Source organism: Podarcis pityusensis (genome assembly GCF_964106645.2).
Source record: "Podarcis pityusensis genome assembly, chromosome: 13".
Lineage (NCBI taxonomy): Eukaryota > Metazoa > Chordata > Lepidosauria > Squamata > Lacertidae > Podarcis > Podarcis pityusensis.
In genome coordinates, this window is record NC_138038.1 from 48,094,253 (window position 1) to 48,122,150 (window position 27,898).

Below are 27,898 nucleotides of genomic sequence, written 5' to 3' on the forward strand. Positions count from 1 at the left end.
AGATTTGGTTTAAGAACGGGCTTCAAGAGCAGATTAAGTTTGTAAATTGAGGTACCACTGTATTGGAATATCACAATATCTGACAGAAATTTAAAAAATAAATAAATTCAAATTGGCCTCCCTCCATTCCATGCTCAGAAATCAACCAGATTGGCAATTCAATCAACACGGGCCAAAGGACAGCATCTCCTACCACCTGTGAGGGGATGGGACAAGCTCAAGGTGTACAGGGAAACTCCAGTCTCCCAAACTCTGCTGCTGATCCCTTTCCCCCTACAGCTGCCTAACTCTGCCTACTGGTAGGGACAGCCCTTCTGAAGGAAGCATGTGAAAAGTTAACTTGCTTCTACTGTGTATCTGAAGAAGTGTGCTTGCACACGAAAGCTTATACCAAGAACTAACTTAGTTGGTCTTTAAGGTGCTACAGGAAGGAATTTTTCTATTTCGACTATGGCAGACCAACACGGCTACCCATCTGTAATTGCTTCTACTGGCTATCCATAAGTTACAGGGAGCAGATTCCATAATCATTTATTCCATGGCTGAGCAGCTATAATTTATTTAGATTTAGATTTTCTTGCTGACCCATGCTTTGTGTCCATAATTCTCATCCCGGTTCTTATCCATAGATATGGTGACCAGCTGTTTGCCACCTTCCAAATCTTAAGTGGAGTGTGTTTGCATAAAGAGATAAGGATTACTCAAGGGCTGCTTTGCCCCTTTATGCTGAGCTGTATGTAAATTTGAAGGCTGTTTCCTCTTTATATCAGTGGTCACATCTCCCTGCACTAGCCACATCAGGAGACACACCCTGTTTGCCCAACACATTTCCAGTTAACCTCCCCACAACAAAGACAAGGAAAGAAATGATGCTTTGGTTTCCATTTGTGTTCACTTTAACAGCCTTCAAAGGTAATTTTTCAAATACAGGGGAGAGTACCATTCACAGAGTTATATGAAGCATATCTCTTACAAACATTCTTTCTTTTCAGGTGTCCAAGCAGACATCCAGCTTGTTGAGTCTGGAGGAGATGTCAAAAGGCCCGGAGAGTCTCTCCGCCTCTCCTGTCGAACCTCTGGATTCACCCTCAGCAGCTACTGTATGCATTGGGTACGACAGGCTCCAGGGAAGGGACTGGAATGGATTGCAAGGGATTGTGGTGGAAGTTCACAAAATTATGCTGCCTCAGTGAGAGGGCGCTTCACCATCTCCAAGGACAACTCTGCAAACATGGTATATCTGCAAATGAACAGCCTGAAACTTGAGGACACAGCTGTTTATTACTGTGCAAGAGACACAGTGAGAGGAAGTGTATCTGAAGGCAGACACAAACCTCCCTTTGCCCATGGCAGCTCTCCAAATTGAGTTAACTGCACCAGACTGAATGAAGACATTAAGAGAAGGGAAACAAATGCTTTATTTGGAAATCCTGCCAAACATTTTAAAGAATAAAAAAGACTAAGATTAAGACCAAGAATTTGTCCAAAAGAAATTAGTACATGATGCTCAACCAATGTTCTCATGACAATGATTTTTCTATTACAGACACCCTTGCTCCCCACCAAACTTGCATTGCCCTTCTAACCCCCATGATCAATACCCTCCCCAGGTAGAGAGCTCCAGAGGTGTGGAGTCACCACAGAAAAGGCCCTCTTTCCTATGCCTATCAATCCGCTCTCTTTCTCTCTTACACACATATATATTTCCCTTTCCACTATTTTGTCTACCTATAAGCCCCCTATCCCCAGACAGTACCTAATAATATCCAGCAACCACAGGGGATCACAATGGACAAGCAACAATGTGCCATTTGTGTATGGAGCAGATAATCCATAATGGTCTACAGGTTGGAGCAGTGAGAGGGGTGAGGAAAGCAATGATATTGGCATAGTACAAACACACCGACAGAACCCATCTGGTGCTAACACTAGTGTGCACTGCACTGACCTTATCACTGCCTTGTCTTTCCCAATAAGGTGCAGTGACAGGAGATCAGGCAAGCACTGCTGTCCCACTCTGCTGACTCTACTGCAGATAACTCATCAACAACAACAGCAGCAGCAACAGCATTTACTGCATTAGACCACTGCAGAAAATTAACTCAAGAAAACTGCTCAAACCACACATGATCATTGGAGAATTAAGCACAAAGAAGATTTTATGGCATTAACTTTTGACCCCAATTTCCTGTGTCAGTTTCTCGGTTTGGGGGGCTGCACGAAACACAAGGCTCATGGCACAAAATAGCACTAAACTAGCACTGAACTTTGGCATCAGTTTGGGGGGTAGGATCCAGAATGTCAGGTCCACATATTAATGAAGCTTACTATAATTCATGATGTGTGATGATTACCATCTCAACAGCTACCTGTCCCTTTGGTGGGTAACTTAATTTCACCCTGAATTCTGTTGTCTACCAGTAAATGACAGAACATTAGAAAAGCAAAACAGAAATTTCAAATACAGGAATTCCATTATATGATCTCATCATCTGATGATGTAGCTACAATGGAGCATTGTTCTAAATTATAAAAGTTAAATACATAAAAGTACTTGGGGGGGGGGGAGAAGTAACAGTGGGACCTTGGTTTGCAACTGCTTTGGATTACAACTGTTTTGGATTATAACCATGTAAAACCCAGAAGTGTGTGTCCCTTTTTTAGGAATACAACCCTTTTTATTATTATTACAAGTAATTTGGGGGGGGAGGCCCCACTGGTGAAAGCGCACCTTGGGTTACAAACTATTTCGGTTTACAACTGGACCTCCAAAATGGATTATGTTTGTAAACCAAGGTACCACTGCATAAAATGATTGGTTTTATTATCTGTTCTACATTGATGCACAATACCGCCTCATATCCCCTCCTTTTTTGAGGTGAGCAGAATAGATTGGATTGGCATAGATAGTATTCCAACCCAGTTTCTGGACTGTGCCCTCTGTTTCTAATCCAATTGATGTAATAAGATCTAGTTAGAATTATCTTGTTCTTCTCCTTATTAGCTGCTCCCTACTGTTCAGCTCAGGCCTCAGCAGAATAATGTAACATTTGGGGGAAAAGATGCAGCCAAGTAAGCCAGCAGTGGAGGCCAAGATGGAAAATATCTCCAGAGCCACCATGTATTTCCCTTTGGTGCTCAAGTATGTTGGAACAAATGACAACCAAACACTGCAGAACATCAACATGCTGAAAGTGATGAACTTGGCTTCATTGAATGTGTCTGGCAGCTTCCTTGCCAGGAAAGCCACAATGAAGCTGATGGTAGCCAGAAGTCCAAGGTAGCCCAAGACAAGATAGAACATGAGCACAGAGCCTTCATTGCATTCTGCTACAATTTCTTCTGGCAGCGAATGCATGTCCAAATCTGGAAATGGAGGAGACCTTGCCAGCCACGTGGCACAAATGGCTGCTTGAATGAGGAAGGAGGAAACCACAGTGGAGTTGGTCACCCTTTTTCCCACCCACTTCCTCATGTTGGAGCCTGGCTTGGTGGCCATGAAAGCCAAAACCACAGTGATGGTTTTGGCCAAGACACAAGAGACAGCCACTGAAAAGATGATTCCAAAAGAGGATTGTCGGAAAAGGCAGGACATCTTCTGAGGCTGCCCAATGAAAGGAAAAGAGCAGAGGAAGCAGAGCAGGAGGGAAAGAAGGAGAATGTAGGTGAGGTCCCGGTTGTTGGCTTTGACTATGGGGGTATCTTTGTGCTTAATAAAAATTCCAATAACCATAGCTGTAACTAAGACGAAAGAAAGAGTAACCAATGTTAAACTGACCCCTAAAGGCTCCTCATAGGATAGAAAACTTATTGACTTGGGAATGCATTTATCTTTTTCTTTGCCTGGATATTGTTTTTCTGGGCATTTGAAACAGTCATCCATATCTGAAAAAAAGAGGAGTTACCATTTTACTGAAAATGCATGTATCTATTGGAGCCAATGGCCACAACTGTCTTTCAGCTTGGGGTAGCTCATATTGCTCATATAAAAAAATCATACACCCCCTGCCCCTCGATGTGTGTGCCTTTTATCCAAAGATCCCAGGGAGGTATAAAACATTAAGAATACCACATGGGCATATAAATGAAATATAATATTATTTCCAGTGTGCATCACTTTAGAATCGAATCACCCTCCATTTTTCTTAGCCCTGTCCTAGAAGGGGCTCCTTCTTTTTACCCCCCTTGATTGCTTAAACCTCCCATTTCTAGGATCTCCCAGCTTGTCCCTTCCCTAGACTGCTCCCCAGTGCCCCACCACCAGGATCCAGGGTCTAAGTCTTCTTCCTCTTCTTCTATGCCTTCCATGGGGGGCTCTTGGGCAGGTGGTGCCCACTGCTCTTCCTTGCCCACCCAGTCCCTGACATACAAGGTCAAAATGAAACCCCAGCGCCTAATCTGGCTTCTGCATTTTGGACCAATTGAAGTTTTCACTTTAACACTCAAAGCTGGAGTACATTGTGCATCATGTCACTTACCCTCTTGATCTGAAATCTTCCCTTCCGGGCATGGACCACAATCGAAGCAACAGAACTTTTCCCCTTCCTTCGCTTTTTTCTGATTGCCAGCATGGCAAGAATGAGTACACACAGAAAGGGGAAGCACCTATCCATAGAAAAGGAATGAGGGGGAGCAGAAATGATAATTTAAAAACCAGCTAACTGTAAATTGAAATACAATGATTTGACACTGAAGAACAAAGAGCACAGTGCAGGCAACCATCTGCCAGTCTTTCACTGAGCATGCCAAACAGTATTGTTACAAAAGTTGGGTGCCTTCTCCTGTCTCTGCCGAGCAGTGGCAAGAGCCCATGGGGGCCCAGGCACTCACTCAGGGTCTGTGTTCCTTTGGAGAACTGAAGATATGGCAGAAACTGCCATAGCTTTAAGAAATATGGTTTATTCACCTATTCACACCTCCACTCTGCATGCAGGGAGTCCAAATCTTACAGCATGGTCATTTTCAGAGGGACTTGTACCCCACAGCAGTGCAGCTTTGAAGTACAAGGCATCTCTGCAGCAAGACCTGCAACCAGCTTTCCCCAGACATGGATCTCAGCTCTTCCCCTTGCTTCATCTGCCAAGCTACCCTTGCTTGAAAACTGTCTCCTCAAACAAACACCGCATCACCTTGGTAACATCTGACTCCCCAGGCCAAAGGATTCATTTCTAATGACCTGTCAACACCTTTTGTCATGTTAAGTGGTTGGCTCTTCACTAAGCCAGCCCAAGGATTCCCTGTCTGGCACAGATCTGCAGCTTGTCCTCTCATCCATATCCCAATTAAACAAAATTCTAGCATTTCTTCAATCCTAGGGTTTAGGGGGGGTCCCCCACTTAAATTAAGAGAGTAGGTGTGCAGTCAATTGCTTGACTGATGAGAAGTGGAAGACCAGATAAAAAGGATGACTATTTCTACTCAGTGCGTCATAGAAACGTGATGGCCAACTGGCAATGTATAGTCCAGGTTTGAACCATGAAGTAATGATAACTGGCCAAAATTGATTAAGGCCTAGACAATATTTAGCACTCTACAGTAAACATACAACTGCTTTCAATTGATGGGAAGAGCAGAGATTCAGCACCTCAAATGGACATTGTGATTTTTTTAAAATAATCTGACATAAACAGTGCCTAATTGCCCATGGCAATTTGCTGTGTAAGGTAAGTTTCTGACCCTCAGATCATCTGCCCTAATAATAAAATAGCCCATGAGAATGCCCTGGAATCCATACCTGGTTAAACCGCCTATGCCATACAATCCTATCATCACTGATGAGGAATTTGTGTCCTTCTTTGGGATCCACCCTTCCAACCTTCACTTGAACAAAAGAGGTGTTGGGGAACATGACCATGTTCATGATGTCAAATCCAGCTCCCATTTCCCTCTTGTCATTAAAAGTTACCAGTTCTCCAGCTGAGTTGTTAAATGAAATGTCTTGAAGAAATGGGTGGAGCTAGTTAACAGAGAAAATGAAAAAAGTACATATTTATTATAGTAGAGACTGTCCAAATATTTTTGATGAAGATGCAATAAATTTGCAGGTGTAGAGTACTGAAAATGTATAGATTCTCTTCCTCCTCTTTCTTTCTCTGCGCCATCAAATATCTAAGTGCAAAACAGAAACCACAACTGCTGCAGAACATAAACCGCCATTGCAAAGAGTGGCAGCAACAGCAGCATACATCTCCTATGTTATGCTAATATTTTATTCTCATTAACTTTGCTGCTTTCAATGTGCCCTCTGTACTCGACCTCCTTTGTGCTGTTTTCTTCTGAAATCTATAGAGTAATATTCTAGTTTCTTCTTAATGTGTTGCTTTGAATGTATACTTTATATTTTTCCCAGGAACATTTTGTTCTGGATTGCTTTTTGATGTTTGAACATTATGTAGATTTTTTTCTTAAATATAAAGTAGTATGGAAATGAAATTAATAATAATAATTAGTAATAGTAGTAAATACACCATCTTCATTGTCATTGTAGTAGCAACACCTCTGGGGAGAATTTTCTTGCCTTCAGGCCCAGAGATTAGATGATAGATGATAGATAGATAGATAGATAGATAGATAGATAGATAGATAGATAGATGATAAATATAGATAGATATAGTTAGGTATTCTGCTTGACTATGAAAACAACAAAGTAGTTTATAAATTTAAAAAAAGCAATTCCATAATGGAGACATTTCCTGGCAATAAACCCATTTCATTTTGGAGACATTACCTGCCAAGGCTGGAGATCTTGAAGTTGAATTCTCTTACCCCTCAACATTTTTCTCTTATTGAATGTAGATGTGTGCAAGGCATGCAATGCATGAGCCACAGAATAGACAGCATTGAAGATACCATAGCTGTGGCCAGTCATGCGCATTTCAAAAACAGCCCCTGGAAGACTCTCCAGCTTTTCCTCTCCAGTACATGTTCTATCAACTTTTGCTGTTACTTCAGGATTTGGAAATGAACAGTTGAATGTTTGCTCCCAGAACTCCTTGAGAAAACCATTTCCTTGTGACCGATGAAGCCTTACATTCTGAAGATATGTCTGGAACCCTAAAGGTTCTTCGGAGTGAATTGCAAAGGAAATTGTGCCTTCAAACATTTCAAAATCCCAACCCCTTATGATGCCAGTTACTGAAAAATCAATCTGGGCTGTCATGATCCACACCTTTGCAACTGAAGTGTTTTCCTTATATTCAGGAACAACAAAAAACATTAAAGTGATCAGCCACATTACAGTCATTGTTTCACCATATATAATAAATGTTCTCGCTTTCGTATCCATGAAAGGCTTGTAAATATTTTGGGCCTGATCATTAAGAACTTCAAGGCCATGGAAATTGCCTTGGTTTGGGATTCTTTCTGAAAAAGCTGTGCATATTCCACTTTGAGAAAGCAATGGCTCCAGGGTCTGCAAGAAATGGTCTCCGCTTTCATCATCCACAGCAAGGAGCCCAATCCAGGTCCATCTGAAATGCTGCAGTAACCAGATGATCCCTGTATATTGGTGGGTCTCACTTGCAACCATGCTATAAAAGGAACGGGCCTGTGTTGTGACACTTTGCTCTGGAGCAAATGAACCATACGTGAGCTAAAAGGGAATGCACAGCTACTTTAGAGATGTTTTTAGCCAAACCATTCTGTGAGGTCCTTTTTTATGGAATCAAAATACCAATCTATATTTACAATCCAGTTCATTGTGCAAGGATCTTACCTGTGGGATCTTGTAGAGACTTAAGATGTCAGCCATATGAAAGGAGATATCAGAGGCAAGGCCCCCAATAACGGCTATTAGGTTTTTCTGCGTGCCACATGCATAGTTGGGGAGAAATGCATGTGATTTGAAGAGCAGGTCCAGAATGGTGCGATACGCCATCCTCTCAATGTAGTAACTGTCGTAGATGTAGAATCCAAGTGTGGCATTGGGCAAGACCCTGGGATTCTCATTTATCGTTTTTATAGCAAACACCAAGGCCAGGACATGCTGATAGAACTTTGTCACCATTCTGCAAAGAAAATCATAAGTTCTTTCACAACTAAATTCTACGGTGAGTGAGAAATATTTTATCACAGCGCTAGACCGGGGCACAAATGCAATGAGCTTTGGCCATCATTATATTAAAGAAGAAAATCAATCACAGTGACTGAAAACAAGGGAAGGAGAAATCAGTATCTATTCCATCCAGTTTTCCCCTAAATTATTTTTTTTTTTGCTTTGAATGTTGCACTCTGGTAAAATCTAGGTTAGTATCAGCTAACAGCCTGCATAGTCCTTAATAACTGTCCCTTACCATGCCGAGTTTATTTCCCAGTTAGAAGATTAAACAGCTCAGCAGCTGGAGAACATCCTATAATACCCCTTTCTTTTTAACAGCACTGCTTGTTTTGACAACTTTGCTTTATTCTCATTTTGGCCAAAGTCCTGACAGCCACATCTAACACTGTTTTAAACCTAAACATTGCTTAATTTGCTTCTTCTAAAAAATCTCATTATACGTGTTTGCCTTTTCATCAGTGTTGTACTTGGAAGGTGCAACAAGGGACATCTACTCCACCCCCAGCAATGCAGGAATCTCAACTAAATGATTCCTAACTAATGGCCACCCAACCTCTGGTTAACAACTTCTAATGAAGGAGAGTCCACCATAGCCTGCATTTTATTTAAACATTCACAGTTTGTCATCTTAGGCATCTGAGTACTGGAGTAGATGGTCCTTGTAACTGCTCTAGTTGTGATCAGGAACATGCTCTCCCCATGATCTTATGACGGGAGCCAGTCATAAACAAGAACACCATTCATGCTCTTCCAGAATTTTAATTCATAGGTTTCCAAGCTCACATGACACCAGGAGGCAGGGAGGGGTCTCTTACATTGGAACATCAAAGCCTTGTTCCTCAGAAGGGTGGACCTGGAAGGACACTTTGTAGGAAAGAAAAAGGATCTGAGAAGTAATCCCACCAATGATGAGACCTTCGGGTTGATACCACTCATGAGGCACTGGGAGGGCATCACTTCTAGGACATGTAATGGTATTTGCCTTGCACACCATGTGTGATAACAAAAGTAGCAACACCACCACCAATGCAGCCATCTCTCCAGATGGACATCAACTTCCTTATAACATTTCTTTAACATGTCAGTTAACAAGCCTTGAGGGGAACAACTCTGCACTGATTTGATCAGATGTTTAGCGCAAATTCAAGGTATATAACCGCATTCAGATTTGGGAAAACTGCTTGAAGTTGTCATGGAGAATCAATTATTTGAGGTAATTGCCGGAGTAATTACTTGTGCAAAGTCTGATCTCTGTATGGCATCAGTAAACATGTTTTTCCACTCTTTTACTCCCTCATGGGAAAACAGATAGAAGATGGGTTCACAATGATCTCAATGAAAAATAACAGGAGAGCTAAGACATAGGAACAAATGAGAGGGAACCTTTAGCTTATGAAACATGAGTTCTCTATTTCCTCAGTACTCCTTTTTTCAGGCTGTACCTGGCAGCTATACCTCGGGCCTATTTTTGCTTTCCCTTCAGTATAACATAAGGAATTTATTGATCATTTTGTTATGTGCACCACCATAGATATGGTGACCAGCTGTTTGCCACCTTCCAAATCTTAAGTGGAGTGTGTATGCATAAAAAGATAAGGGTTACTCAAGGGCTGCTTTGCCCCTTTATGCTGAGCTGTATGTAAATTTGAAGGCTGTTTCCTCTTTATATCAGTGGTCACATCTCCCTGCACCAGCCACATCAGGAGACACACCCTGTTTGCCCAACACATTTCCAGTTAACCTCCCCACCACAAAGACAAGGAAAGAAATGATGCTTTAGTTTCCATTTGTGTACACTTTAGCAACCTTCAAAGGTATTTTTTCAAATACAGGGGAGAGTACCATTCACAGAGTTATATGAAGCATATCTCTTACAAACATTCTTTCTTTTCAGGTATCCAAGCAGACATCCAGCTGCTGGAGTCTGGAGGAGATGTCAAAAAGCCTGGAGAGTCTCTCTGCCTCTTCTGTCAAACCTCTGGGTTCACCCTCAGCAGCTACTGCATGGATTGGGTACGACAGGCTCCAGGGAAGGGACTGGAATGGACTGCAAGAGATTGTGGTGGAATCTCACAATATTATGATGACTCGGTGAAAAGGTGCTTTTCCATCTTCAAGAAAAACCCGTTAAACATAGTATATCTGCAAATGAGCAGCCTGAAACCTGAAGGCAGAGCTGTTTATTACTGTGCAAAGAGACACAGTGAGAAGGAGTGAATCTGAAGCCCTGGCTGCTCTCTAAATAAACTTAACTGCACCAGATTGAATAAAGACATTAAGAGAAGGGAAACAAATTATTTATTTGGAGTTTCTCAGTTTGTGGGGCTGCACAAAACACTAGGTCAATGGCACACAATGGGACACAACTAGCGCTAATATTGGCATCAGTTTGGGGGGAGGATCCAGAATTTCAGGGCCACATGTCAAGAGGAAATCGAACATAATTCATGATGTGAGATGATTACTATCTCAACAACTACCTGTCCCTTTGGAAACATAATTTCACCCACAATTCTGTTGCCTACCAGTAAATGACAGAACATTAGAAAAGCAAAGCAAAATTTCAAGCAAGGAAATTACATTATTTGATCTCATCATCTGATGATTTAACTACAATAGAGCATTGTCCTGAATAATAAAAGTTAAATACATAAAAAGTAATTAGAAAAAAAGAATAAGAAGTTAATACACATTCACTGGTTTTATTATCTGTTCTCCATTGATGCAGAATACTGCCTCATATCCCCCCTTTCTTTGAGGTGAGTAGAATACATTGGATTGGCATAGATAGTATTCCAACCCAGTTTCTGGACTGTGCCCTCTGTTTCTAATCCAATTGATGTAATAAGGTCTAGTTAGAATTATCTTGTTCTTCTCCTTATTAGCTGCTCCCTACTGTTCAGCTCAGGCCTCAGCAGAATAATGTAACATTTGGGGGAAAAGATGCAGCCAAGTAAGCCAGCAGTGGAGGCCAAGATGGAAAATATCTCCACAGCCACCATGTATTTCCCTTTGGTGCTCAAGTATGTTGGAACAAAGGACAACCAAACACTGCAGAACATCAACATGCTGAAAGTGATGAACTTGGCTTCATTGAATGTGTCTGGCAGCTTCCTTGCCAGGAAAGCCACAATGAAGCTGATGGTAGCCAGAAGTCCAAGGTAGCCCAAGACAAGATAGAACATGAGCACAGAGCCTTCATTGCATTCTGCTACAATTTCTTCTGGCAGCGAATGCATGTCCAAATCTGGAAAAGGAGGAGACCTTGCTAGCCATGTGGCACAAATGGCAGCTTGAATGAGGAAGGAGGAAACCACAGTGGAGTTGGTCACCCTTTTCCCCACCCACTTCCTCATGTTGGAGCCTGGCTTGGTGGCCATGAAAGCCAAAACCACAGTGATGGTTTTGGCTAAGACGCAAGAGACAGCCACTGAAAAGATGATTCCAAAAGAGGATTGTCGGAAAAGGCAGGACATCTTCTGAGGCTGCCCAATGAAAGGAAAAGAGCAGAGGAAGCAGAACAGGAGGGAAAGAAGGAGAATGTAGGTGAGGTCCCGGTTGTTGGCTTTGACTATAGGGGTATCTTTGTGCTTAATAAAAATTCTAATCACCATAGCTGTAATTAAGGAGAAAGAAATAGTAACCAAAGTTAAACTGATCCCTAAAGGTTCTTCATAGGACAGAAAAGTTATTGACTTGGGAATGCATTTATCTTTTTCCTTGCCAGGATATTGTTTTTCTGGGCATTTGAAACAGTCATCCATATCTGAAAAAAGAGGAGTTACCATTTTACTGAAAACACATGTATCAATTGGAGCTAATGGCCACAACTGTCTTTTAGTTTGGATCTAGCTCATAATGCTGAAATCATAAAATCATAGTGTGTGTGTGTGTGTGTGTGTGTGTGTGTGTGTGTGTACGTTTACCCAGATTACAGGGACATATAAAACATTAAGAACACCACATGGGCATATACATGAAATGTAATATTTCTTCACTTTGCACGCGAATCACCATCCATTTTTGTTAGCTCTGTCCTAGAACGGGCTCCTCCTTCTTCTTCTTCTTCTTCTTCTTCTTTTTATAAGATATTTATTGAGATTTTCAAAATGTTACAAAATAAAAATAAAGAAAGAAGAAAATACAAAATAAAAATGGTTAACAAAGTAAACAAAGAGAGAACCAAACCACTTCCAACAATACGAATACAAATTCAAAATAAGAAAAAAAACCCGAAAAAACAAAAATACACGACAAACATTTAAAAACAAATTCATTATTCTCAGATCCTCAACTGTTATTACCTTCTTTCTTTGACCTCCTCCTCCTCCCTTTCTTTGTATCCTAGTTATTAATTATCCCAGCAAATCCTTTCCATATTTCATAATATTCTGTTGTTACATTACCTTAAACTGTTTTAATCTTATCTTTTTATAAAAAAAACCTTGAAACTTAAAGCTTAAGTCTTATCCTTACCAACTTCTCATAACCGTAATATTCTTTCATAATTCTTTAAGCATCTTTACTAAAGCCGAGTAGTTTCATTCCAACATTTTTTTAACATTCAGCAATTTTATAAAACAGTCCTAATAGTAAACATATATATATATATATATATATATATATATATATATATACACACACACACAAACAGATCCAATCTTCATCCAGCGTCCCTTCCTCCTGGTCCCGGGTTTTGTCAGTCCTTATTATCCCATCGATCTAGCGCATTAACCTGGCAACCTTATATCCGAGGCCCTCAAGTCTCCTCCATGTCCCTTCCGCAGCTCTTCTTCATATTTGTTACTGTATTGTCCCTTGTCTCCTGCTCGTGGTAACTTCAGCTTGGCAATATTTTTGACCCTTCTCGACAGATCAGCCCCTTTTCCATATTCAACACTAAATTCCATGTGATGTTTAAAAACATGTTTCAAAAACCCTCCAAAATTAAGAGCCCCCACAATCCCAAACATCTCACGGCCCATTGCCAGATTTGAAAAGTCCAAACATCCCAGCATAGGGGGGTCAATCCAGCTCCCCATTTCCAAGGCAAACCAAACCTTTTCTTTCCAAATCTGGCTTTTTCCAAGTTCATTTGTCAAATCCAAAAGCTCATATTCCTGTTGGGCCTGTTCTGTCAGGACGCACTCCTGATTTAATTCCTGGGTGGGCTCCACATATTTTCCCACTGTCTGTTCAAAATTTCTAGTCGAAGTCGCCATCAAATTCATCTTCTCATGTAACTGTTCCAGTAGGGCATTTGTTTTATATAAAGCACACAACAGAGCTTCTGAATACATTGTCCTGCAAGGTCAAATGTCTATTCCCACGACTGTAATCTGTAACAGCTGCCGGCTCCCTGGAATTAGTTACAGTTTCACAGTCTCCCTCCAGGGGGAAAAGTTCTATTTGTTCTTGCAACAAAGTTTTCCTTTTTGAGATATTTTGTCAATATTTGTTCCTTTAAAATGCGAAAGGAAACAGTGGAATCACTATGTTTCTCTTCTTTAGCTATCTGTCAAAAACGTTTGTCTCTGGTCAATGAGCTTCAAACGTCAGTCCTGACACCCCGCTCCAGGGTCAGGACGGTGGAAAGTTACTTTACTTTAAACTCACTTTAAACAGTCCGAAAAAGATCCCCCTTCTTCTCCTGCTGTCGAAGGGGGGTTCCACAATTATAAATGATGAAATCCAATCCTTTAAAGGCGATTTTCTAAGCTCTGATTTACGTTGTCTTTGCTTTATTCTGTCTACAAAAGAACGGAAGGCTGACTTCCTGTTTAGACCTTCCCGTTCAGTACCAAACTGAAAATAAATTTTTAAATCCAATTCCTTTCTGCTCGCAAGTCCTTATTTAAGGTCCAGTTGTTCAAAGTTTAAGTACTCACGGGTGCTTATTTTAGAGTCCAAATTGTCCCAGAAAAAAGGCAGCGCTCTCCGGCAACGGCTATGCGGCTTCGCTCCACGGAAATAGCAGTTGACTCACAGCACCGCGCCACTTCCCCCTCTTCACTTCGGAGCCCGTTAATGGGTTCCTTTGCAAGCTGGGAGGGCGCTAAAGGTGCCCGCCAAGTCCCATGGTCACAGGCTTCATCCGCCTGTGATTTTTAAAAGGGTCCCCGCTTCACCGTAGCGGAGAAGACCCGTTTCACGCGGAGCTAGTCCCTCCAGTTCAGAGGGAGTCCGCCATTGCCGATGGCGCCACCCCGGAAGTCCCCTCCGGGCTCCTTCTTCTTACCCCCCTTGATCGCTTAAACCTCCCATTTCTTGTCCCTTCCCCAGACTGCTCCCCAGTGCACCACCACCAGGATCCAGGGTCTAAGTCGTCTTCTTCTTCTTCTTCTTCTTCTTCTTCTTCTTCTTCTTCTTCTTCGCCTTCCTTGGGGGGATTTTGGGAAGTTGGTGTCCACTGCTCTTCCTCGTCCACCCAGTCCCTAACATACAAAGTCAAAACGAAACCCCAGCACCTAATCTGGCTTCTGCATTTTGGACCAATTGAAGTTTTCACTTTAACACTCAAAGCTGGAATACATTGTGCGTTATGTCACTTACCCTCTTGATCGGAAATCTTCCCTTCCGGGCATGGACCACAATCAAAACAACAGGACTTTTCCCCTTCCTTCGCTTTTTTCTGATTGCCAGCATGGCAAGAATGAGTACACACAGAAAGGGGAAGCACCTATCCATAGAAAAGGAATGAGGGGGAGCAGAAATGATAATTTAAAAACCAGCTAACTGTAAATTGAAATACAATGATTTGACATTGAGAACAGAGAGCACAGTGCAGGCAACCATCTGCCACTCTTTCACTGAGCATGTATTGTTACAAAAATTGGGTTCCTGCCCCTCTCTCTGTGGAGCAGTGGCAAGAGCCCATGGGGGCCCAGGCACTCAGTCAGGGTCTGTGTTCCTTTGGAGAACTGAAGATATGGCAGAGACTGCCATGGCTTTAAGAAATATGGCTTATTCACTTATTCACACCTTCAGTCTGCATGCAGGGAGTCTAAATGTTACAGCATGGTCATTTCCAGAGGGACTTGTACCCCACAGCAGTGCAGCTTTGAAGTCCAAGGCATCTCAGCAGCAAGGCCTGCACCCAGCCTCTCCCAAACATGGATCTCAGCTCTTCTTCCTCTTCATCTACCCAGCTACCCTTGCTTGAAAACTTCCATTCCTGTCCCCTCAAACAAACACCACATCACCTTGGTAACATCTGACTCTCCAGGCCGAAGGATTCCTTTCTAATGACCCATCAACACCTTTTGTCATGTTAACGGGTTTGCTCTTACTTTCATCCATTTCCCAATTAAACAAAATTCTAGCATTTCTTCATTCCTAGGGTTTAGGGGGGTCCCCCACTTAAATTAAAACAGTATGTGTGCAGTAAATTGCTTGACTGATGAGAGTTTGAAGACCAGATAATATGGATGACCATTTATACTGAGTGCTTCATAGAAACATGATGGCCAACTGGTGATGTAACATAAACAGAACCTAATTGCCCATGACAATTTGCTGTGTAAGGTAAGTTTCTGACCCTCAGATCATCTGCCCTAATAATAAAATAGCCCATGAGAATGCCCTGGAATCCATACCTGGTTAAACCGCCTATGCCATACGATCCTATCATCACTGATGAGGAATTTGTGTCCTTCTTTGGGATCCACCCTTCCAACCTTCACTTGAACAAAAGAGTTGTTGGGGAACATGACCATGTTCATGATGTCAAATCCAGCTCCCATTTCCCTCTTGTCATTAAAAGTTACCAGTTCTCCAGCTGAGTTGTTAAATGAAATGTCTTGAAGAAATGGGTGGAGCTAGTTAACAGAGAAAAAGTTTAAAAAAGTATATACTTAATATAATAATAATAATAAAATAATAATTTTGTGTAGACTGTCCAATTTTTTTTGATGAAGATGCAATAAATTTGCAGGTGTAGAGTACTGAAAATGTATAGATTCTCTTTCTCCTATCTCTTTCTCTGCCCCATCAAACATCTAAGTGGAAAACAGAGATCACAAACTTTGTCAATGAGTACTACTTACTGTTATTTGTACCCTTCAGTTATTTAACTGTCACACCCTTTCTATGATATCCTTAAGCTGAAAAGAAAAACAACTTTACAATTTGTCCTAAAAAAAAAGTGATGTGGCAAAGAAAACAGGAGACATCAGCAAAGAACAGCATCGAAACAATCAGAGCTAAACTAAAACCATTTTGGCTTTGAGTCCTGGAAGACCTGCTGCTTGTCTTTGCAGACCTTTTCCCAGCTGGCCTTGTATGGCAGCACCCTAACTGACTCCAGCTACAAAAGCAGACCTCCAACATTTCTCCAATGAAAATAGGGACATCCTAAGGAAAAGCTGGACATTCTGGGATCAAATGAGAAACCGGGACGGCTTCTGTAAATGTGGGTCTCTGCCTGGAATAAATGGACACCTGGAGCATCTGTAAAAGGTGTGGCTGCTGAAGAGGCCTGAGACCATATTGCCTGTCTCCTAGGTCATTGAGCCTGAGCTTCCACAACTGCTGCCTAACATGAACCACCATTGCAAGGATTTACAGCAACAGCAGAATATGTGTTCTATGCTTATGCTAATATGTTAATCTCTTGTTAGCTTTGCTGCTTTAAATGTGCCCTCTGTACTTGACCTCCTTTGTACCGTTTTCTTCTGAAATCTTTAAGGTAATATTTTAGTTTCCTGATTGATAGATAGATGATAGATATATATATATAGAGAGAGAGAGGGATGATAGATAGAAGATAGATAGATGTTCTGCCTGATTATGAAAACAACAATGCGAAAGTGGTTTATAAAAAAAAAAAGCAATTTCATAATGGAGAAATTACCTGCCAATAAACCCATTTCATTTTGGAGACATTACCTGCCAAGGTTGGAGATCTTGAAGTTGAATTTTTTTACCTCTCATCTGATTGAATCTAGATGAGTGCATTATATGCAATGCATGAGCCACAGAATAGACAGCATTGTAGATACTATAGCTGTGGCCAGTCATGCGCATTTCAAAAACAGCCCCTGGAAGTCTCTCCAGCTTCTCCTCTCCAGTACATGTTCTATCAATTTTTGCTGTTACTTCAGGATTTGGAAATGAACAGTTGAATGCTTGCTCCCAGAAGTCCTTGAGGAAACCATTTCCTTGTGAACAATGAAGCCTTACATTCTGAAGATATGTCTGGAACCCTAAAGGTTCTTCGGAGTGAATTGCAAAGGAAATTGTGCCTTCAAATATTTCAAAATCCCAACCCCTTATGAGACCAGTTACGGAAAAATCAATCTGGGCTGTCATGACCCACACCTTTCCAACTGAAGGGTTTTCCTTATATTCAGGAGCAACTACAACAATTAAAAAGATCAGCCACATTACAGTCATCGTTTCCCCATATATAATAAATGCTCTAGCTTTCATATCCATGAAAGGCTTGTAAATATTTTGGGCCTCATCATTAAGAGCCTCAAAGCCATGGAAATTGCCTTGGTTTGGGATTCTTTCTGAAAAAGCTGTGCATATTCCATTTTGAGAAAGCAATGGCTCCAGGGTCTGCAAGAAATGGTCTCCGCTTTCATCATCCACAGCAAGAAGCCCAATCCAGGTCCATCTGAAATGCTGCAGTAACCAGATGATCCCTGTATATTGGTGGGTCTCACTTGCAACCATGCTATAAAAGGAACGGGCCTGTGTTGTGACACTTTGCTCTGGAGCAAATGAACCATACGTGAGCTAAAAGGGAATGCACAGCTACTTTAGAGATGTTTTAAGCCAAACCATTCTGTGAGGTCCTTTTTTATGGAATCAAGATTTGGGGAAGTAAAATACCAATCTATATTTCCAGCTCTGGTTGAAATGTGTTTGTTCAATCCTCTGCTTCAAATTTGGGAGTATGATGCCTGGGAAACACAGATGGAAAATTAATCTGCCAGACACTCCCAGGGAATTTCCTGCTCATTTATAGTATCTATATTGAAGAATGCAGTGCAGGGGGGCACTCAGAAAAGGCCTATGGGGGGGTGGATGAGTGGGAGAATGCCATCTTCCACATACTGTGTCCCCCAACTGTATGAAACCAGATTTATTCAGTTTTTCAAACATTATAATTTTATTTTCTACACAGTCATATTTCTCCATCTGTGTCAGCTACACAATCTCTCCACTAATATCAATAAAATATGGAGTTGCATGCTTGATTTTGTGAAGGACCCAGTTCATTGTGCAAGGAGCTTACCTGTGGGATCTTGTAGAGATTTAAGATGTCAGCCATATGAAAGGAGATATCAGAGGCAAGGCCCCCAATAATGGCTATTAGGTTTTTCTGCGTGCCACATGCATAGTTGGGGAGAAATGTATGTGATTTGAAGAGCAGGTCCAGAATGGTACGATAGGTCATCCTCTCAATGTAGTAACTGTCATAGATGTGGAATCCAAGTGTGGCATTAGGCAAGACCCTGGGATTCTCATTTATCGTTTTTATAGCAAACACCAAGGCCAGGACATGCTGATAGAACTTTGTCACCATTCTGCAAAGAAAATCATAAGCTCTTTCACAACTAAATTCTATGGTGAGTGCGAAATATTTTATCACAGCACTAGACCGGGGCAGAAATGCAATGAGCTTTGGCCATCATTATATTAAAGAAGAAAATCAATCACAGTGGCTGAAAACAAGGGAAGGAGATGGAGAAAGCAGTAAATTGCAAATCCATTTCAGTTTGACATGTGTTCCATCCAGTTTTTTTTTCTAAATTTATCTTTTTACTTTGTATGTTCCACTTTGGTAAAATACAAGTTTTATCAGCTAACAGCACGCATAGTCCTTAACATTTATGCTTTCTCAGAATTTTAATTCCTGTACTAAAATCCATAGGTTTCCAAGCTCACAAGACACCAGGAGGCAGGGAGGGGTCTCTTACATTGGAACATCAAAGCCTTGTTCCTCAGAAGGGTGGACCTGGAAGGACACTTTGTAGGAAATAAAAAGGATCTGAGAAGTAATCCCACCAATGATGAGACCTTCGGGTTGATACCACTCATGAGGCACTGGGAGGGCATCACTTCTAGGACATGTAATGGTATTTGCCTTGCACACCATGTGTGATAACAAAAGCAGCAACACCACCACCAATGCAGCCATCTCTCAAGATGGTCATTAGCTCCTTATAACTGGCATCAGTATAACTCAAACAAGCAGCATTACAAAACTGCCATCTCCGCCAATAAGCTTCATAAATATATGACTTTTCTTTAACATGTCAGTTAACAAGCCTTGAGGGGAACAGGTCTGCACTGATTTGATCAGATGATTAGCACAAATTCAAGGTATATAACCACATTCAGATTGGGTGGGGAAAACTGCTTGAAGTTGTCATGGAGAATCAATTATTTGAGGTAATTGCAGGAATAATTACTTGTGCAAAGTCTGGTCCCTGTATGGCATCAGTAAACATGTTTTTCCACTCCTTTACTCCCTCATTGGAAAATAGACAGAAGATGGATTCACAATGATCCCAGTGAAAAATAGGGAGAGAGCTATGACATAGGAGCAAATGAGAGGGAACCTTTAGCTTATGAAACATGAGTTCTATATTTCCTCAAGACCCTTTTTTCAGGCTATAGCTGGCAGCTATACCTCAGGCCTATTTTTGCTTTGCATTCAGTATAACATAAGGAATTTCTGGATTATATTGTCATGTGCACCCTAATTTCACATGATAAGAGATTTCATGCGCCAGCAGCTTTGTTTGGTTTGGTTGCCTTACCGTGAAAGTCAGCAGAGGCTGTGGTGTTGATGTGATATATAGTTTTGTATTTACAAGTATATACAGGATGAGCATTAAATGAATGGGCTCCTGCTACCTCATTAGGTTTGTACCTAAATCCCAAGCCTCCACCTTAGCTTTGAATCCAGCATGGATAACAATTAAAGCCTCCCTGAGTCTGCCTAGCCCAGCCCAAGGTAGTTTGGACAGTCTTTGCCTTTTGGGGGCAAATTTCCAAACAGTAAGCTTCACAGGTTTGAGGTGGTCTTCCAAAAAGCTTTGGGGGTGACCCCCCCCCCCATTTCATGAAATATGGCAACCCTAGAATGTGGTGTATGTGGGACTTCCATTGGGCTTGGTCCAGAAGCTGCAGCTGATGCAGAATGCTGTGACCACGTTGATGCACGAAAATTACATACGTGCTGAGGTTACTGCGTTAAAACTAAAAGTTTAATATGCATAAAATGTAATGTTTGTATGCATTGCATTTAGAATGCTATGTAGAGAAGCATGCATTGGGAAGAGAGGTTGGTATGTCCCCCAAAAACCAGAGGTGGAACCAGAGAGGAAGGACTTGGGCTGGATCCTAATCCCATTCAGCTTGGCCTTGTGGCCTGACAACCTAGCAACACATACACACCAACTTTTAAAACGTTGTTTAATGGGTCATGTTTCTGTGTTGATACACAAGTTTGTTACGTGTTTTTATTAAAACAAAACAAAATATTTTAAGCAGGTCCTGTTTTATGCCGAACAAAGTTTAGAACCATGCAGAGGGCCTTCTTGGTAGTGGCAAGCGCCCTGTGGAATGCCCTCCCATCATATGTCAAGGAAATAAACAACTATCCGGCTTTTAGAAGACATCTGAAGGCAGCCCTGTTTAGGGAAGTTTTTAACGTTTGACGTTTTAGCCTGTTTTTAATGTTCTGTGGAGAGCTGCCCAAAGTGGCAGGGGAAACCCAACCAGATGGGTGGGGTAGAAATCTTTTATTATTATTATTATTATTATTATTATTATTATTATTATTACTATTAACCTGGTATAACTTTACACTGGCTTCACTTACACCTGATTTCTTTATGTCAGCTCCTTGTTCATACGATTGCTTCATTAGATTATATGGGGAAATTTTATGTGTTCTACTACACCCTACAAAATATGATCAGGCAGTCACTTAAATATAGGCATTTCACATTACTGCCCTTGTATTATTCAATGTCCTATATGGAAGAGCATTGATCAGTTGCTTCATGTATCTTGCACAGTCATTTTTGCGCAAGCTTTCAATTACCCATAAGTCTGGACCCTGACTCTATTTTTATTTATTTGAGTGCCCCTTCCCCCCCTTAATGTACTTTTATACTACTGTTTCACTGGTTTCATGTTGTATCTTTGTTTTAATTATATAGTTGATAATTTTTCTGTTATACGTTGTTTAATAGATCTTTTTGAACATTTAGTGGTATATAAATACTTTTTTTAAAAAAGCACCCCCAGTCATCAAAGACAGTTTTTGCCACCACAAACACTAGGAAGTGTATAAAAAAGGGACTCTGAAAGAGTTTTGCCAACCCTAACCCTTCCCTCTATGGTCCTAAAAGCTTATGCTACCACCGTAACTATAAACCAGACTGGTTCTTTTTCCTAATTAAGTGCTCCCGGTTGTTCAGCTCAGGCCTCAACACAATGATGTAGCACTTAGGGAAAAAGATGCAACCCAGTAACCCAGCACTGGAGGCCAAGATGGAGAAGATCTCCACAGCCACCATTTCTTTGCCTTTTGAGCTCAGGTAAGATGGGAAAAAGGACACCCACACACTGCAAAATGCCAGCATGCTGAAGGTAATGAACTTGGCCTCATTAAAAGTGTCTGGTAATTTGCGGGCTAGGAATGCCACAAGGAAGCTGACAGTGGCCAGGAGGCCCATGTAGCCCAGGACACAGTAAAACATGGTCACTGAGCCTTCGTTACATTGCAGAATGATTTCTTCTGTTACAGAGTGCATGTCTAAATCAGGGAAGGAAGGAGAGCTTGCTAACCACGCAATACAAATGCTTGCTTGAATGAGAGAGCAGGAAAGGATTATAGAGCTGGACATTTTTTTACCCACCCATTTCTTCATTCTTGACCCTGGCTTTGTGGCCATGAATGCTAGGGAAACAAGGATGGTTTTTGCCAACACACAAGAAACAGCAACAGAGAAGATGATGCCAAAAGCAGGTTGTCGGAGAAGGCAGGTCACTTCCCCAGGTTTTCCCAAGAATAGCAAAGAAGATAAGAAGCAGAGCAGGAGGGAGACCAGGAGAGCATAGGTGAGGTCCCGGTTATTGGCTTTGACAATTGGTGTGTCTTTGTGCTTAATAAAAATTCCTAACATTATGGCTGTGATCAGTGAAAAGGAAACAGCAATTGAGACTAAACTGATTCCTAAAGGGTCTTTGTAAGATAGAAAGCTTGTAGTTTTGGGTCTGCATTCATTTTGGTCCATGCTTGGAAATTTCTCCTCTGGGCATTGCAAACATTCATCCATATCTGAAACATAGAAATGAGTTTCTTTTCAATGTCAGATCATAGGTAACATAGACTGTTCAGCATCGCTTGTGGAATTTGTTGTTCATGCTCACTTTCGTAGGTACCAAATATTTTATGAAACCAACTTACCGGTAAATATTCCTTCCATTGTGCCAATGCTTACTACCAACATTTGGCTGGTGTGTTTACAATGCTTGCCTTTAATCAAACTAAACTTACATTCTTCTTTTTTCAATATATTTTAAGCATATGTGCAACTGTTTTTTCTCCCTCTCTCATAATACTCTGAAACACAGGGGTAGTTGGGATTTATTTTAGGGGGGCAGGCTTTATGTTAGGGGGCAGAACTGAATTATCTGTGATGCAACTGGTCAGTTAGTTAAGTATTTCTATTACTTGATTTAGAGGGGCAGCTGCCCCCCTGCACCTCCCTGGCCACGCAAATGTTCTGTAACATTCTATGCAACCATTTTTTTTTATATTATGAAATTTCATTCATTTTGGGTTCCAACCACTGAAATTGTATCAATTCCTAATATTGCAATGGAAAACCTGCTTTCTTTTGCTTTTAATACACCAGTTATTTTTCTGCCTGTAGCTTCTCTTTATAAGCAAGTAAAAATGAAGCAGTTAATGAACGCTTTATATTTGTTTTGTGTTCATCCATTTAAATTCCCATTTATATTGATTCATTAAACAGTAATGATTTTAAGACAAACAATGAATGTGCATTCTTAATGACTAGCTAGCCAAATATATCTCTCATGTATCACCAGTTATCACTTGCAAAAGACAATGTGACTAAATAATGTCTATTAACCCTGCATGATGGGGAACCTGAAGTACTTTGTGACCTACCCTTCTTGTCAGAGAACTTCCCTCCTGGGCATGGAACACAATCATAGCAGCAAAATTTTTTCCCTTCCTTCCTTTTCTTCTGATTGCCAGGTTGGCAGTGTTCATTACACATAGAGAGTGGAACAACCTATCCAGTACATGAAAGGAGTTAAGTTTGGAAAAATTAAGGAAGAGCTTTTAATTGTTGACCTGGAAATAAATAAATTGAGGACCACACAGCTGAGCAACATACTCCATTGAAACAAAAAGGGTCAGGTGGTGACAAATGAAAAAATCTTACCTCCATCCTTTAGAGCCAATTTCACATTTAATCAATGCACGGTACATTTTCCCCTCTACAGAAAAGGTGGACTTTTCAAAATTTGAATAGAATTTTGTTGCACCTTGTTTTTGAAAATGATGGTTAACAGTAACAGTGAGTTTATTTTAGTTTTGTTAATATTGATACCTGGTTAAAGCCTCTGTGCCACATGATTATATCTTTATTAATGGCCAATTCCTTTCCTTCAGGAGCCTCGGGATCTAACCATCCAATTTTTACTCTCTTGAAGGACTTGTTTGGAAATATGGCAATATTCATGATGTCAAATCCACCTATTCTTTCCCTTTTTTCATTAAAGGACACAGTTTCTCCAGCTGAGTTGTTAAATGAAATTCTTTGAAGAAATAGGTGGAGCTAATTGATAGAAAAAAGAAATGATGGAAGTTGAAAAATAGAGGGAAATACCAGGAGACTGGAGATTTCACCTTTCCTTACTACTGTCATTTATATATTTTATGTACCATAGACCTGGTATGAACACTGAACTAGAGTGACATAGAAAATGGGGGGTTTTCAATTATTAAGGTGTACAGCTCAACTTTATCTGTTGTACATAGAAGAGAAACCCAGATGCAACTTGATATTATACTAATCAGTCAGTTTACAAAGTAAAAGTTTAAAAAAAAATGATTTTGTAATGCCAACATTACCTGCCAAGGCTGTAGATCTAAATGTTCAATATTGTTACCCTTAGCCACTGCTCTGTTATGGGATTTAGATGAGTACATGGCATGCAAAGCATGAGCCACAGCATAAAGACCATTATAGATACTGTAGCTGTGGCCAGTCATGTCCATTTCAAAAAGAGGCACAGGAAGGCTCTCCAGCCTCTCCTCCCCACTACACATTCCATCAACTTCCAACAGCTCTTGGGGATTTGGAAATATGCAGTCAAATGCTTGCTCCCAGAAGTCTTTGAGAAAACCATCTCCTTTGGTCCAGGAAGGTTTTATGGTCTCAAGAAAGTCCTTGAATCCTAAAACACCCTTGGAGTGAATCGTGAAGGAAATGGTACCTTGGAAAAACTGAAAATCCCAGCCCCTTTGAATGCCTGGTGAAATTAAATCAATCTGAGTTGTCAGAATCCACAATTTTTTAAATGATTTATTTTCCTTATTGCCAGGATCTCGTAGAAATATAATAGTTCTCAGCCATGCAATTGTCAAAGATTCTCCATACAGGATAAATGCACTGACCTTGTTATCCCTGAAATAGTCATAAATATTTGAGGCAATATCAATAATTCTATCCAAGTCATCCAAGTAGGTTATTTGTGGGATTACTTTTGTGAAGGCTGAACAGATTCCATTCTGGAAAAACAATGGCTCCAGGGTCTTCAGGAAATGTTCTCCACTATTATTATCAACAGTAAAGAGCCCAACCCATGTCCATTCAAAATACAGAAGTAATCGGACAATCCCTGTGTACTGAAGGGCGCCATTAGGGACAATACTGTAGAAGGAAGCGACCTGAGCTGTCTGAAATTCCTGTGGGGCAAATGAACCATAGGTGACCTGAAAGAAAACACACATTGTAGAGAAACATTGGGAGATGTGTATTTTTGTGCATGTGTATGTAAAAAATAAATAAATGTTGAAACAATTTAAAGGCTTGGTGACAGGTCCAGTCAAAGGCTTTTCTCATGGATTTTTTTCTGAAGTAACATTTCTGGGATTTTTGTTTTATTGTCTTCCTCTCTCTTTTTGTACTAAAACATTACTCACAGAATGACACAATAAGAGTGTTGTTTGCCTCAATTCCTCCTCTCCAATACATAACTCTTACCTGTGGGATCTTGTAGAAGCCTAAAATTTCTTCCATAAGAGAAGAGGTATCAGAGCTAAGTCCACCAATGGTGGCTATAAGGTTTTTCTGGGTGTTGCAGTTGTAATTGAGGACAAGCCTGTGGGATTTGAAGAGAAGGCTGAGAGTGCTTTTATAGGTTGCTCTTGCATCAAAGTAGCTGTCATAGATGTGGAATCCCAAAGTGATGTTGGGCAGGACCTTTGGGTTCTCGTTGATCTCCCTCACAGCAAATGCCATGGCAAGGACATGTTGGTAGAATTTTGTCACCATACTGAAAATAGAGAGATAGCTTACTATTAGAGGAGAGAATTCAATAGTAAAGAAAGCAATTTTTTGGAACATCACAATGCCAATGGGGTTTCTTTTGCCTCAAATATTTAGATCATAAACAAGAAAAGCCTGTGTTCATTACTACTGTTTCTGAATTTCCCCCTTCATCCCAGATTCTAAAAAGAGGATCTGCCTTATCTATAGGAGTTCCCAGATTCAATCCCCGGCATCTCTATGTAGAGCAGAAATTTCAAAAGCAGTCACATACTAAGGTTAGGCTAAGGTTGCTGGGTACCACATTCCATCCCTGCCCCATCACAAAATCTATTGGGACACCTTTTGCCATGCTCTTTCTAGGCACAAGAACTTTACCCCAGAGCTTTCCCCCTGAAAGCCTGCTCTTTAAAGCTTTCTTTAAAGAGCAGCAAAGGGCAATTCAGGTTTTCTGCAGATTGCTTTAAAGAGCAGTTTTTCATGGGGAAAGTTCTGAATCAAAAAAAGGGAGCATTCAGACACAGAAGTTTAAAGCATGGATCTGTGCCTGGAAAGAGTTGGTCAAATGGTAAGTGTGGACAAGCCCCTTGTTTGAGGGTTTTCCTCTGGGCTACAGCCGGTGGGAGAAATCCCAGCATTATCTTTCCGCAATGTTGAGCAGAGCAGATGTCTGGAATCCTCCTCGCTAGCACAGCCCAGGGACATGTCACCTGTGCCTTACCCTAACCCACTCCAGTATTATGGGTTGAAAGTTAAGATTGCACTCTACATTGAAACCCTTATTATATTCAGGTGATGTGTCATGAAAGCGTTTGGTCATCGTCGTTTGTAAGGCACTGATCAGAATGCAATTGTGTTTCATCCTACCTCTTTTCAGGGGAAATTAAAACCATCCTATTTCAAATACTGCCAGAATTATAATTTTTTGTTTGTTTTTAAAGTTTTGCTATTGTAAAACATGTACCGAATTTTCCGCTCTATAAGACGCACCCGACCATAAGACGCACCTAGTTTTAGAGGAGGAGAACAAGAAAAAAAATATTCTCTCCCTCTCTGCTCAGCAGCTCTCCAGCAAAGCAGGAGGAGAAATGGAAGGGGCTCCGTTTCTCCTCCCGCTTCGCTGAAGGGGCACTGCGCAGAGAGGGAAAGCTGTGCAGCGCCTCTCCAGCAAAACGAAGCCAGGAGAGCAGCGCAGCCTTCATTCGCTCCATAAGACACACACACATTTCCCCTTACTTTTTAGGAGGGGGAAAGTGTGTCTTATAGAGCGAAAAATACGGTACTATATTCCTGCACCAGGTGACAGGTGAGCAAACAAGGTAACTGAGTCCCTCCTGTTGATTTCACTACTGCCAATAACTGGAGGTTTTTATTTCCAGGCTACATCTACTCAACATCCCTTATTGACTGACTGAACAAGCTCGCAATGCTGGGTAGAGTGTATCATACAGTTGTCGCATAAATCTCCCCACATGCAAATTTGGGGAGGGGAAAAAATTGCCCTCTGCATCACCATGTGACATTCCAAAGAAAAATACCCTTCATTATTTGAGCAAAAAGTCCACATTTACTGTAGAGTTAACAACATACACAAGACTCAGCAGGTGACTGGGATGGAGGCAGATAAAGGGAACTTCCTTTGAACATCCTGTCTCTCATACAAACCCATTTAGGAACATAGTAGGGGGGGGATTCCTTACTCTGGAACCTCAAACAGTTTTTGAGAAGGGTGTTCCATGAAGAAAATTTCCTGCAAAGGGTAAGTGAACTGAGAAACAATCCCACCAATGACAAGGGCTTCTGCTTGGCACCACTCATGCTGAACAGGGATGGGATCGTTCATGGAACACTGGATATCTTCTTTGCACATCTTGGGAGGTAGCAGAAGTAGGAACAACAACAGCCACAACATCCGGGTAGCAAAGCTTTTCACTGGACATATGCTCTCCTATAACAGTTCATAGGAGCTTCCTGACTTAAAGACTGTACATTTAATGGTGCCTAGCTCTGCCAATAAACTGCTATCTATATCAGTCTTTCAGTACAGTATCAACAAGGATACAGATGCATGCTTTGAGTACTAGCAGAGATTGCCAACATTTTAATTCCAAGTCTGGTTGAGAAGGGGAGGGAAAAAATGGGAAATATCCTAAATGAAACTGACAGAGCCCTGCTTGCCTCTTGCCCTTACTTTTGCTCTCCATGGCAAACAGGTTTATTTAGAGCCACTTCCAGAGTTGTTTCTTGATCATTTTCTCCTGTTGTCTAGGAAAGCTTGGGAGCT

General features: G+C 41.1%; 1 protein-coding gene across 1 annotated transcript; it reads right to left on the reverse strand.

Annotated features, from left to right (window-relative positions):
* Positions 1 to 10,917: 10,917 nt before the first annotated feature.
* Positions 10,918 to 27,484, reverse strand: LOC308460937 (vomeronasal type-2 receptor 26-like; the record flags this gene model as incomplete). The annotated part of the gene is made up of 7 exons (XM_080977475.1): positions 10,918 to 11,822; positions 14,609 to 14,735; positions 15,652 to 15,873; positions 18,300 to 18,591; positions 24,946 to 25,058; positions 25,330 to 25,621; positions 27,315 to 27,484. The coding sequence occupies 7 exons, from the start codon at positions 27,482 to 27,484 to the stop codon at positions 10,918 to 10,920; spliced, it is 2,121 nt and encodes a 706-aa protein (XP_080833601.1).
* Between the last annotated feature and the right edge of the window lie 414 nt (positions 27,485 to 27,898).